General features: G+C 39.7%; 1 protein-coding gene across 3 annotated transcripts in view; it reads left to right on the plus strand.

Moving 5' to 3' along the window:
- The window catches only part of daam2 (dishevelled associated activator of morphogenesis 2), a 199144-nt gene that overhangs the window by 115643 nt on the left and 69302 nt on the right, over positions 1-14199 (plus strand). For all 3 annotated transcript variants that reach the window (XM_022673199.2, XM_022673201.2, XM_022673200.2), the window contains exon 4: positions 5455-5529. In XM_022673199.2, the coding sequence (XP_022528920.1) occupies positions 5455-5529 (75 nt within the window). The remainder of the gene's footprint in view (positions 1-5454; positions 5530-14199) is intronic.

Below are 14199 nucleotides of genomic sequence, written 5' to 3' on the forward strand. Positions count from 1 at the left end.
TTTCTGCTGCTGCTGCTTTAACTATGGTTCGTCTTTCAAGTTAGTAACTATCAGTAGTCAATGTCACTGATTTATCACTATCATCAATGCCTGTGATGATAACCCAGCAGCGATGTTATGAGACATGCTCTTTGAATTCGCCGATGCGTTCCATGTTTTGGTAGCTGTGTCATCACGTTTGCATTTGTACAGCTGCTCCCTTAAGAGAGACTGTGGGTTCAGCCAACAAGCTTCCAAATCTCCACAAACACTCGGCAGCGCAGTCTCAGGCCTGGAGCCCCGTTCAATCCAAACCACAGAAATCAGAGAAGCAGGGAAGCGCTTTAGTGAACGCACAGATGCAGGGGTCACCTTGGCCACAAAGGGGATAGGATTTTACTCTCTGAGAATGAGTGAGTGAGATTCTCAAACCAACGCTGCCAAAACTCACTGCAGCGCTGGAGCGTATGAGGAGACATGAAAGAGAAAAGTGTTGAATAATCGATCGTGAGCTCCTCGGCGGGGCTGACTCGGAGTAAGAGTGAATGTGTACCGTACCAGTTAGCAGGGTCATGACAAGGGCATTTAATACAGTCTAGTCTTGTTCTGGAAATTGAGGAAGTCTTATAAAAAATAAAGTTTTGGGGGGCGCCACTAGGATCAGGAGATCGCAGGTTCGAATCCTGTTCATGTAGCTTGCCATCGGCTGCTGGAGCCCCGAGAGAGAACACACTGGCCTTGCTCTCCTTGGAGGGTAGATGATGCTCTTTCTCCACATCATTCCAAAGGGTGATGTCAATCAGCACAAGGCTGCGTCTGTGAGCTGATGTATCGGAACTAGTTGCTGCGCTTTCCTACTCGACAAAGGGATAGTTTGGGAGGGGCACTGGGCGGTGTTTGGGTTTAGAGGCAGGGCAGGAGGGAGAGCTTATTGGCTGAGCTGCAGCAGCAGCAGCAATGTGACTTTAATAATAGTGAGAGACACATGATTGGACTTCGTCAGCAGGTGGGCGGCATTTTTGATTGATTAACTAATCTGCATATTGTGATGCGTCTGCGAATTAAAGTATATGAAAACATCATCCACGCCTATAGCACAGTTGAACCTGAGAGGGTGCTGCAAAGGCCGAAATTCCACAATAAAAGCACTTTTTAGGAAGTTTTAGGAAATGTTTCTAAAGATTTTTAGTAGGGCTGGTATGTTTCATTACTTTAAAGCAACACAGTTCAGCTATAAATGGAAAATAAAAATAATTGTAGGGTTTAGTGGTTCTTTAAAGATGTTCCAAATATCTAACTGTTGGAGTTCTGAATACTGTACTGTTCTATGTTCTTCCTTACTTGATTGAGAAGTGGTTGCTTAGTGCTAGAGCTATGGGTTATTGATGACTGGGTTGGGTGTCCAAACTACGGCCCGCGGGCCTTTTGCGGCCGCTGTTAAGCAGGTTTTTATAATGTGAGATTCAAAGTTTGAATGCTAGGTGTCAGAAACGGGCCAAAGAGTCTAAAAGCGGAGAGGGTGTGCATTTCTAGTGCAGAAAACAGGCCAAAGAGTCTAAAAGTGGAGAGAGTGCGCATTTCTAGCGCAGAAAAACGGGCCAAAGAGTCTAAAAGCGGAGAGGGTGCGCATTTCTAGCGCAGAAAAAGGGCAAATGTGTCTAAAAGTTTACGTAATTAAGGAGTTTAATATTAAGAGACATCATGAAATGAAAAATCAATTTGAAAAATCTTAGATTACACAACACTGTCAAAGATAAAGATAGTAAGTCAAGTAAAATGGTGTGTAAATTAAATAATCAGTAAAATGTATTATCTAAAGTGGTATATTTCATTATTTGTTTTACTACAGAGTCTTTGGCCCGTAACTTGACATATATTTCTCCTTCTGTCCCCCAACAAAAAAGTTTGGACACCCCTGCACTAGTGTATAGATAGGTGTGTTTTCACTGCATAGATAGACCAAATTTGTGTCCAACACACAGATGCTAAATGTAGTTGTCCTTTATTTTTTTTTATATTTTTCATACAGAAAATTGATACTATGTTGGACTAAAAGAGCATTCAGGCATCAAATAAACCATAGGATAAACCATTGCAAAAAAAGCTATAAATTACAAAATCGAGCTTTGTGTTTGTGGTGCTCTCTCATTTTTTATAAGGCCCTGCACCAGACTAGCTTCACAGAGCTGGACCCACGGCGGGGCCGAGAGCAGGGGGTCGTGTTTATTATTGCTCCCTCCACTCTGTCTGCTTTAATAGCACAAATATTGACGCACAGGGAGAGCGGCGCACTACCGTGCCGACCTTAAAGCAAACACAACCATCTCCCCCATCTCCCCTTGTTTGTAGCCGTGAGGAAATTCACCGGCCTCCTAATGGCTCTGGTGAGCCTGCCAGGAGAAATGTTCTGTACAGGGTGAGCAGTTTTAAGGCGGCGGGCGATAAATAGGCAGCAATTGGTGTAAAGTCGCTTAGGTTAGTAATCAGGTAGTTAGAATCTGTCTGGCTGCGGGAGCAGACTGCATCTGTGTGCAGATTGGAGGTTGAGGGGAAAGCAAATTGCAGGATGAGGTACGGTCCAAGCTTTTGTTTTAGGTTCCAAAAACACTTTTGTTTTGTCGTTGGACATGAAAGACCACAAAGTGTATTTGTAGCCTAAAGAACTTCTGTTTGTCCATTTTCAGTAAATTTCTGTACAGTTTAACTGAATGAAACACTGCAGAAAATCAAAAAAGTGCTTGGTCATCTCAACCAAGACACTTTTATCTTTTTATTTGTCTAGGAAACCAACAAATCCATGTTTCATCAAGATCAAGTCGGACGTCCAGGTGTCATGGTGTGTGGTGCAGTTTCACACAATAGCCGATCATTTTTGTCCTTCATTACAGGCACTTACATCTAGCAGGTTTAATATCTGAATCAGTCTCTGACTGTGAGTCATAAAATAGCGACTACCTACAGCCAATGGGATCACGTAGATAGAGAACCAGTCAATCTGCTGATCAGTCATGTGTAGTCACAATTTTCTTCAATTTTTCTCCCATTTTTTCTAATTTATTTGGCTAATTGTCCCACCCATTCAGCTGCTAGCTGGCTGTACATCACCCATCACTATTGATACCTCAAGACAAGAGGGTTAAGACTAGCACATGCCTCCTCAGATACATGTGAAGCCGATCACCGCCTTTTCAAACTGCTGCTAATGCATTATTGCCGAGTAGCATCACAGCGCATTTGGAGGAAAGCACAGCGACTCGGTTCTGATACATCAGCTCACAGACGCAGCCTTGTGCTGATCGACATCACCCTAGGAGTGATGAGGGGAAAGAGCACCATCTACCAGCCCAGAGAGAGCAAGGCCAAGGCCAAATGCTCTCTTTGGGCTATGGCAGCTGATGGCAAGCTGCATGACCAGGATTCGAACCAGCGATTTGAATCAGCTCCTTGATAATCAGATTTTAGTAGATCCTTGTTCTTTAAATAATACAGGGCTTTGCTCATTCACACCTTGTTGCCATTCCATTGGTTGAAAACACCTGAATTAAATGACACCCTTAAATTATCTGCCAGTCCTTCTACTCCTTCTTTTGGATCACAAACTTTGCTACACTACTGGTTTAGGTAAAAGCTGAATTTTTAACAGAAACCACATTTAACCAGTAAATTATAACAGAATCAGTTGACAGAAACCAGTTCTCTGCTGTTAAAAGTCCACATAAGCTTCAGACATCAGTATGACCCGCATCTATTGGAGTAAAGTTTGATAATGGTTGATGATATTTGGTGAAAGGACTCTACAGTTTGCACATTAAACACAGATCACGATGCACGGAAACTTGAAAAACAAGGGATTTGGATCATCCCCAGTTTAAAGCAGCCCTAATGCTCAAAGCCAGCACACTGTGATCCATTTTCCAAGCAGCTTGAGTAGCGCTCTTGTTTGATGCTAAACAGAAGAGTGGTCTCCACATGGCCTGCCTGCTGTGGTCTCTTTGGGGAGAACATGTGCCATTAGATCAGCGAGCTGCTCCCTGAGGGAGTAATGACTATTACTGGACTAAAAGCTTTATGTACACCAGCTGGGACCAGACAGAAGCTACAGAAGATCAGATACAAAAAAGACAATTAATGTTGCAAATGGAGGATCAAACGGTAATGGTAATGGACAAAGTGCAGATAAGAGTATATACATTGCTTAAGCCTATATAGACTAAAAATGGATTGAGGTAAGAGAATTCTTATTGCTCAGTCTGTTATAGAACGAAATTATATATTGTATATATTGTATATATATGTAGGAAATATGTATTGCATGGCCTTTTCTGAAGGTACATTGCAGTGCACTACTCCAACAGGACAATGCTCATCCAGATACTGCTGATGATACTATGCCATAGCCACCACATTAACCCCTAACTCAAAATCTGCAGGAATATTCATAGGCTGCATAGGATGGATTATCTTAGGACACCATTAAGAACCTCTACAACTCTATGCTGCAATTCTTAGTTACAGAGGATTACACATATTCTATATGAAGACCATTTTAGTCTATATTTTAATCATGAATTGTTCTCTGTAACGTTTTTTATTTTACTTCTGAATAGCCTTGCAACCCAACACTTTCTTATGACTTACTTAAGTCATAAGTATATTGTGAATCTTTGATTAGGGCTGTCAACGATTAATTTAAAATAAGTAACGCATTATTGTTTCTTTTAAATAAGCACTTAGCATAAGGGGCTCTTAAAGGGACAGTGTACACATTAGTGAATACTGACTGTTACATATTTCTCCCAGGCCATTTAAATGGAAGCAAAACTTATTCTATATGTGACCTTGAGATTCACAATAAACCAATAAACTTCCTTCTGTGACAGTGGTCTGTAATTAGATTATAATTTACTACAACACAGTTTAGTTGATGTGTACACTGTATGTCTTTTTTTTTTTTGGTGTATTCAAAGATTTAAAGGTGCCTCAGCCAATCATATTTTAGATTTGTTATGTAATAAAGAGGACAAATTGCATTTCTCAGATAAAAAAACCCAGCATATTGAATAGTATAGTGGAATGCTTGTACAGTAGAAAGATCCAACACAGACATGTCTGAATGCAGTAAACTCTCTCGTTATAAAGAGAACATTCCCCTAAGCACAACAGCAGCAATCCAGCAGACTCCAGTCTGAGTGTGTAGTCTCCTGTCTGCCGGAGTTTTCCGCAGGACATGGAACTCCTTGCATATTTAATACCTCACAGCTTCCCATGCATATGTATGATGTGCAGATGAAGGCAGTGGTATCAATTATGCTGATGCTGTGGTTTTTTCTTCTGCTTAATGAAAGATTCGGAACACACGTCTTCTGCACATGTGCCTTCAGTCATTCTCTCCAAGCCGTAAAGTCTGAGGTTTCTTACGGTAAAGTGAAGTATTTATGTTGTACTCACGCAGTTTTGTTTTCCATCTTTATTCAGGAACAAGAGGATCCCAACAAGCTCGCCACCAGCTGGCCTGACTACTACATAGACCGTATCAACTCCATGGCTGCTGTAAGTGATATGGGATTTTTCTTTTCAATATTTTACTGAATAAATTAGAATGTCATCTTATTGATAAATCACAAGCCACTAATAAACCCTTCTTTCAAGGTTCGTACGGTCATGAAAAACCTGAAAAAGTCATGGAATTTGGGGGAAAAAAAAGCAATTTCCAGGCCCGGATACATTTTGGAAAAATAAAAAAATAATGTAAATTTGCTCTACAAATCTTTGTGTTTCAGTTTATCAATGCTCTCAGGATCTAAAACACATTTTATTATTAAAGATAGTATCCCAACATTTTTCTGGTTCATTTTAGACCTATATTATATCCATTTTAATTAGCGTTTTAGTCGATTTTGGTTTTATTGTCAATGTCTGCACTGATGTTTTAAAAATTGCTCTGTCAAATTTGTCTTGAAGACATTAAAAATCATGGAAAAAAATAATGGAAATGTATTGGTTAAAACATGTATGAACCCGGTAATTACTTCTGTTCTTTTTAGTAATCGTCTGGTGACCATTGGTCATCCCAGTTGTCTATCTAGGTCAGGTTGATCATGCTTTTCTACAAACTTGGTCTTGCAGATCATGTTAATCAACCAGCTTGGTCAGCCAGCTTCATCATGTAGGTCAAGCTTGGTAGCTTGGTCTTGCAGAAAATGGACCATCCATCTGGCACCTACTATCAGGCCTCAATTAAACTCTCAATAATTCACATATTCTTGCCATAAGCATGCTGTTCAGTATTCAACCTCACTCACAAGATAACACCTCACAACGTATACAGGTGTGGGCATTCCCAGGCCATGATCTTTCATACTGATTCTAAGGAATTGCAGAATCAGAGTATTCAGTATATTCCTTAAGGTTATTTTATTAAAGGTAATGGTAAAGTATTATGACCTCTTGAACAACCATTTGAATAGATAATGGCTCTTCACTTGGCAATGGTACATCATTGTACAAAAATAATAATAATAAAGGTACAATATAATAATAATAATAATAATAATAATAATAATAATAATAATAATAATAGTAATAATAATAATATAATAAAGGTATAATAGTTAAGGCACAGAGTATAGCGTATACCAGCTTGGACTTACAAGTCATGCTGGTCAGCATCTTGGTTTTACGGGTAATGCTTTGTTGCTTGGTCTTGCACATAATGCAGGTAAATCAGCTTGGTCTTGCAGGTCCTGCTGATAAATCAACTTGGCTTGCAGGTCATGCTGGTCTACTAACTTTGTCTTAGAGGTCATGCCAGTCGGCCAGCTTGGTCTTTGACAACCATCTTGTTACTACAGGTCATGATGGTCAATTAGCTTGGTCTTGCAGGTCATGCTGGTCTAACAACTTGATCTTTGGCTACCAGATTAATACCACAGGTCATGCTGATTAGCTAACTTGATATTTGACATACAGCTTGATACTACAGGTCATACTGATCAATCAGCTTGGTCTTGCAGGTCAGTCTGGTCAACCAGCTTGGTCTTTGACGACCAGTTTGATACTACAGGTCATGCTGGTCAACCAGCTTGGTCTTGCAGGTCAATCTGGTCAAGCAGCTTGGTCTTTGACTACCAGCTTTATACTACAGGTCATGCTGGTCAACTAACTTGATCCTTGACTACCAGCTTGATACTACAGGTCATGCTGGTCAACCAACTTTGTCTTGCAGGTCAATCTGGTCAAACAGCTTGGTCTTTGACTACCAGCTTAATACTACCGGTCATGCTGGCCAACCAGCTTGGTCTTGTAGGTCATGCTGGTCTACCATCTTTTGGTCTTGCAGGGAATGTCTCTTAAATAAATTAGTCAAGCTTGGTTATACTGCTTGTCAAGAGCTATTGCATGACCACATTGATCAACCAGCATGCTACAGCATGGTCATAGTGGTTGTTTAGCTTAATCAGATTAAACATCCTTGCAGACCAGCTAAACCATTCGATACAAACAAAACATACCTTATGCTGGTATTTTTTTAGCTTCAGTATTTTACACCTTGGCTGATGACTGATGAAGTTTTTGAACTTTAGCCCTGAGGGAAAAGCACACAGCGAGCTAGAAATACTCTAAAACAAAAAGTACCTCTCGCAGGTCACCAGAAGGTTCCACACAGAATGTTCAGGATGCATTTCCAGAATCCAGAATATGCATCTTTCAGCGCTGTGGAGTTGCTGTTTGAGTATCACGTCAATGAAAAAAATAAAAGAATAAGAGTGAGTTCAGTACGAGTGACTTGGGGATCAGTTTCAGTCATTCCTGACCCTCGTCCTTCCTCTGGAGACGCTCAGTCTGCCCGGTTTCTGATGATCAGAACCAGACCGCACACCAGCGGCCCGACTATAAAAAAAACAAAAAAACAATGGAAATGAATTGCTGTTTGTTTTGACTGTTTATACTCGCCCTATCGATGGCTGATTTCATTCACTTCTGGACACGACACCGGAGCCGGAGTGTTTCTGACGTGCTATCGGGCATTAACATTCCTTAAGGTCAGTTTTCCATGCTGCTCGTAGACCAACCAGCCAAAATATCCCAGCATTAGCATATCTCTGCAGTAGTAGAACGTTATTTAAGCGTGTCGTAAAGGATGGAGGACAGATAGCCAAAAAGCAATCACCATTATAGTTTTACTGCATTGTTTTATTTATTTCATTTTTAATTTGACTTGCAGATGCTTGGTGCTGCTAGCAATACACACTTCTTCTTTTTTTTTTAGGTCTTTTTTTAGGTCTTGACCATTTTTGCAGATGTTTTTGTTTATGGCGCTGGTTTTGGAACAGAACTCCAGCTGGGTTTGGGGTTCACTGAGCCGTAGGGTGTGTTTTTATATAGTATCTAATCACTGTTATAAACATGAATTATGTTTGCTGTAGGTTAATCAGTGTTGTTTTCACACGTACAACATGTAGTTGTGGACCAATACATGTTTTAAGAAATTTTGACTAAATAACTATTATACATTTCATATATATATATATATATATATATAGAGAGAGAGAGAGAGAGAGAGAGAGAGAGAGAGAGAGAGAGCTTTGGGAAAAATATTTTTTTTTTGGGACATTTTTGTTTCATTCTATAAACTACTGACATTTCATTCCTGAATTCCAAATAAAAAAATTGTCATTTTGAGCATTTATTTGCAGAAATAAATGAGAAATTACTGAAATAACAATTTCAGACTTCAAATAATGCAAAGAAAACAAGTTCATATTCATAACGTTTTAAGAGTTTATTTGGTGGAATAACCCTGTTTTTTAATCACACTTTTCATGCATCATGTCATGTTCTCCTCCACCAGTCTTACACACTGCTTTTGGATAACTTTATGCCACTCCTGGTGCAAAAATTCAAGCAGTTCAGCTTGATTTGATGGCTTGTGATCATCCGTCTTCCTCTTGATTATATTCCAGAGGTTTTCAATTTGGTAAAAATTTGGTAAAATCAAGAAAATCCTCATTTTTAAGTGGTCTCTTATATTTTTCCAGAACTGTATTTCAACACTATATAATGTTGGATCAAATCTATGGAAAAAACTAAAAATGAGTTTATAGTTTTGAGGCGATCTCTCTTTTAAACAGTGCCTGTAAACCTCAAACAGTCAGCTTATAAGTATCTAAGATCTACCAAAGTTTAGAAAAACACTGCTGTTCAATAAAAGTGGTCAATCAGTGGTGGTACTTCAGTGTTTGCTCTGTAAATAAATAGATTGAACAGACTTTTAAAATGTACTGACTCACTCTATGGAGTGTGTTTGCTCTATAAATCAATCAATTGCCAACATTACACCCCACACATCAACAACTGAAGTGCAGAATTTGGCCTGTAATTGGAAGAGAATTCATTGATATGCCAAAACTTAAGGAATAGGAGCTAGTATATATCGTCGCTGTCCAATGAAAAACACTTATCTCCAAAACAGCAACTTTACAGAAGAGAGAAAAAACCTTGTAAACTTTCAATGGAAGTCAATGTAAAAAGAGTTTATTTCAGGTCATTTTGAAGAGTTTCTATTGGTCCATTCATCAAGAAATTTTGGCACAGTGTAAAAAAAAAAATCAACAAAAATGGAGATAAGTGTTTTTCATAGGACAGCGACAATATGCACTGTACAGTCCACTGTAGGTGGTAGTAAATATTTCTATCATCACGTTTTTCCAGTACACATATGACACTGTGGATCGAGGTATGTTAAAAGCCTGCATAACTTGAGGAATTGATTGCTTCATCCACGAGACAACTATGATAAAACTAGCTGTACCTCCAACCAAATATTTTTGCAGGAAAAAAGCGACAGGATTTCTGTTCTTATACATGAATATCCATGACACGCAAACGTCTTGCCTCTAAATGGTACTGTGATGCTCCCTCCATGGCTGTGCAGTGGGCGGTCACAAGCCAAAATGGGCGAGGAGATGAATCCTAATTTACGGGTTGACGTCAGTCTGAGGGCTTTTCCTGATTCACTCGATTTTCTGCCTGTTTTCTTTTTCTGGCTAATGCAGGCAATTTTGGGTAGAAGAACAGTTTCACATGCAGCATGAATAGGCAACACAAACACAAAAAGAGCAAGTACTAAATGCTTTCTAATAGGGGTGGGCAATATTATATCGTATACAATATATCGTGACACAGAAATATTATGATATTAAAAATCCATATCGTGATAATAGGGCTGTTCTGTCTTAAAAGTAGTCTATTATTTACTGTGAAGCTTTAGGTGTATTTATTGTATAATTATTTTAGTTTGCAGTTTATATGCATGCACTAAATATTCTGCAATATTATTTGCTGCATTATATTATTTTATGCTATATTATTTATTTTGCCACATTATGATTATGCTGTTATACTATTATACCATATTCCTGAAATTAATTAATTATTTTTCTGTTTTCCTATATCGCAGTATATTGTTATCGCAAAAATACCCTGAAATATTGTGATATTATTTTAGAGCCATATCGCCCACCCCTACTTTCTAGTGAAATTACACCTTTAGGAATATAATTGACAAAGAGATTCTCATGTATTTACAATAAACCCACCAGTCGGAGATGGAGAGTCTGATCGTTTAAGTGCAGGGCAGTTGTGCTTTAGATCTTTAGCATCTTTAGCATCTCTTGTTCGCTTTAGCGCTGAGCTCCTGTTCTGCTTCTCTGCTGCCGTTCTCCTTCCACTATGGGCTCCTGCCAAGCAGAAAAAGATTCGCGACTGTGTGTTGCAGCTACGCACTAAATCCTATTCATGAAGGCTGTCTAATAACCCAACAGAAAAGAAAAAAAAGACAGAAACTCTGCCAAGGTACCCAAAGTGAAGACTTGTGTTGGCCGACTTGGTAGAAGGAAGTGTTGAGAGTCATGCTTGGTAGCCTGGTACTGTTTTTTAAAGAGCGACGTAGATCATGTTTATGGAAAAAGAGCAGCTATGGCACCAGGGTCCTCTTATTCACGTACAACCAAATCCAGGCTCGGCTCTCTCTCTCTCTCTCTCTCACCGTGGGGCTGTGCAGATGTTTCAGTCATAACATCCATTGGACGGGGCCGGCCTGGCCTTGTCCAGATGGCTCCCGGATCACTGGCAGGCCTGCAAAGCCCTCTGGCTCTGCTCCCTAAGTGGATGCGTGTTCTCCATGGCGGACAGTAGGATGTGGAGGAAGTCCAGAGGGTGAAGCGAGGTCGGATTATCTGCTGAAGTCTACGACTGTGCATTAAACACAGGCTAAACGCAGGCGAAATGTGAACTCATTGCCTGAACAGAGAGCCAGCCAGCTCTGGTTGATGACCCAACAAGAAGATTAATGATGTCAAAGGTTAGCCAGATAAGGATGACCTTATCTACTGAGCGTCAGCTGACCAGCGACCAACTTCTCTGACCTCTTCTACATAATTGTCTTAGTGTAAACAGTAATGCTTACTTACACACAGTTCCAAGTAGGGCTGCAACTAACGATTATTTTAGGAGTCGACTAATCTGCCGATTATTTTTCCGATTAATTTAATCGATTAGTCAACGATTATTTTCAAAACAATAGAAACAGCTGAACATGGGATTTAAATGCCTTTCAAATGTCCAGAACATTGTTTTTTAAATGTGGAAGGTGCCGATATTTAGTGAGGAAATGTGAATTCTGTTGTGATTGGTCTCTTTGGAGATGCATGCAGAGTTGAGTGTTACTTGTCTTTAACGTTGTGTTTTTTTTTGTCCCCAGTAATTTGTGTAGTGCTTATAATTGACGATTAGTCTACATCAAAGATTTGGAGTTTACAAATTTTTATAATCGACAATTATATAATTTATATCGACTAATCGTTGCAGCCCTAGTTCCAAGCAATTCCTATCTTCATAGATAATGCATGCTAATACTGCACTTTTCATTAATCTCTTTCAATGCACTTTAGTTGACTCCTGGTGTGCACAATCAATACCTGATGCATCAAGGTATCACAATATTTTGTGTTGCAATACTGTATCAATGTTCAACAACAAAGTATCAATTTCTAATTATTAATTTACATATAAAGATTGGTGTGAGACAGTTGTATTTTAGTGTTGTGTTTAAGGGTGTCCTTCTGTTTAAATCCACTTTTTCTTGATCTTTGTTAAATACAGTAGTATCTTTTGAGTTGTATATGATGATGCATATGAAACTGCTATTCAACCTCCATTGTCTGTAGTAGCTAGTAAAAGAAAATATTCAGAAAAACGCGTCGATCAGGAAAAGCACTTTGTCTACTTCAACCTGAGAATTAGTATTCATGGCCACGCCCACATTGGCTCACGACTGCCCACAGGCAGAGCTAAAGCCACGCAATGACACCGTCTCGTCAGATAGGAGCTAACAGCGCTGGGAACAGCATAGCAGTTTGTTCCCTTGTTTTTTGTGCAAATAGCACATAAGTGTTATATGCTTTACCCAGTAATTCAGTAATTCAAGGAACAAATTATTCTTTTTACAGTTGTTAAAAGTTAAAATTCACCCTGGGATTTTGTTCCAACTTCCTAGGTGGCTATGCTTTGGCTCAGCCAACCCCGTGAATTTTTACTTTCTGGACCTAGACTACCCACCTCTGTGTGTTACTATAGGTTTACATAGGATCTCCTATGCAACCTATGATTTTGCATTTTACAGAGACTCTAAGACTGGGTCAGTGACTGAACTGCACTTAGCAGGGCATTGTTGTTACAATACATGTTCTAAAGTAACATATGACATTGCAAACACTGTTATTAGTGTAAAAACGTCTTTATATTAAAATGTTTGTAACTGTTGTTCATCTTGCTGCCTCTAATCGTATAACACACACGTTAAAAGTTTTTTTTTTATTTTGCCTTTTCTGTTCGTCAAGTTATTGTGTATTGTAGCATATTTGTCTTCATACATGTTAAGAATGTATACGTAGCAGCTTATTATTAAACCTTAAGTTTATTTTTACTATTAAAGTAGGCTATACGATAGGTTATCATTATCAGTGCATAAATCGAGTAGCCGTTCCCATTTCAGTCATTTGCGCTAAGATTTCTTGTCTTATCTCATCTAATGTGAAACTCATAATGATTTTTTTTTTTAATGGTGGCCTATAGTAACTTTTATGTTACACCACCTCCCTATTACAAAACTATTACAGTCTGAATAGGGCTTCACATAGATTTCTTAAAATTTGTTTTAAAGAATAAAATTTTCACATTTCTTACAGTGTCAAACTGTTTTGTAATATATTGAATCATAACCCCTGTATCACCAATTTCTCGCAATACACAGGCTTACAGTTAGGCCTCATAAATTGAGCTCATGCGTAGAGCTCCTCCAAAGGTTTGGGACTCTCATGACTCTAGACCAAAGATTTCACCCTAGACCTAATTTAAGAGGCTTCAGTCCTGGCCTGGGCTCCTGTGCTCTAAATTCTCTGATATATGGCGCAGACATTACGAAAATGATACAAATAAAACAGACGTGAATGGAGGAGCGAGGTTGCATTAGTCCTGACTGTGTTCTGCATGGCTTCAGGGAGCTGTGTGTATCCTCGCCGGGCCAAGAAGACACTGGGAAAATGAGCTCATTCAATAATTCAGCTACCAGAGCTCTATCCCATAAGCACACTGTACAAATCCTCTCCAAGCCATGAAGTCATAGCAGAAACTCTCCTCACTGCTGCAGCGCACACTACTGCTGCTGCGATGTGTGGATTTCATATAACATTATATAACGGGGCGCCGAGTGGTCCAGCGGTCTAAGGCGCTGCCACTATGAGCAGGAGGTCGCAGGTTCGAACCCCCGCTCATGCAGCTTTGCCATTAAGCTGCCGGCGTCAGAGGGAGCAAAATTGGCCCTGCTCCCTCTGGGTGGGTAGATGGCGCTCTCTCCCCATATCACTCCTAGGGTGATGTCCGCAGCACAGGGCGTCTGTGAGCTGATGTACCGGAGCCGAGTCGCTGTGCTTTCCTCCAAGCGCGCTGGCTGCTCGGCAATGCTGCATCAGCAGCAGCTCGAAAAGAAGCGGTGGCTGACTTCACATGTATCGGAGGAAGCATGTGTTAGTCTTCACCCTCCTGGTGTGTTGTGGCATTACTAGTGATAGGGGGAGTCCTAATGAGTGGGTGGGGTAATTGGCCGTGTAAATTGGGGATAAAAATGGGAAAAATTAGAAATAAAATTATTAAAAAAAAAAA

Source organism: Astyanax mexicanus, chromosome 14 (genome assembly GCF_023375975.1).
Source record: "Astyanax mexicanus isolate ESR-SI-001 chromosome 14, AstMex3_surface, whole genome shotgun sequence".
NCBI lineage: Eukaryota > Metazoa > Chordata > Actinopteri > Characiformes > Acestrorhamphidae > Astyanax > Astyanax mexicanus.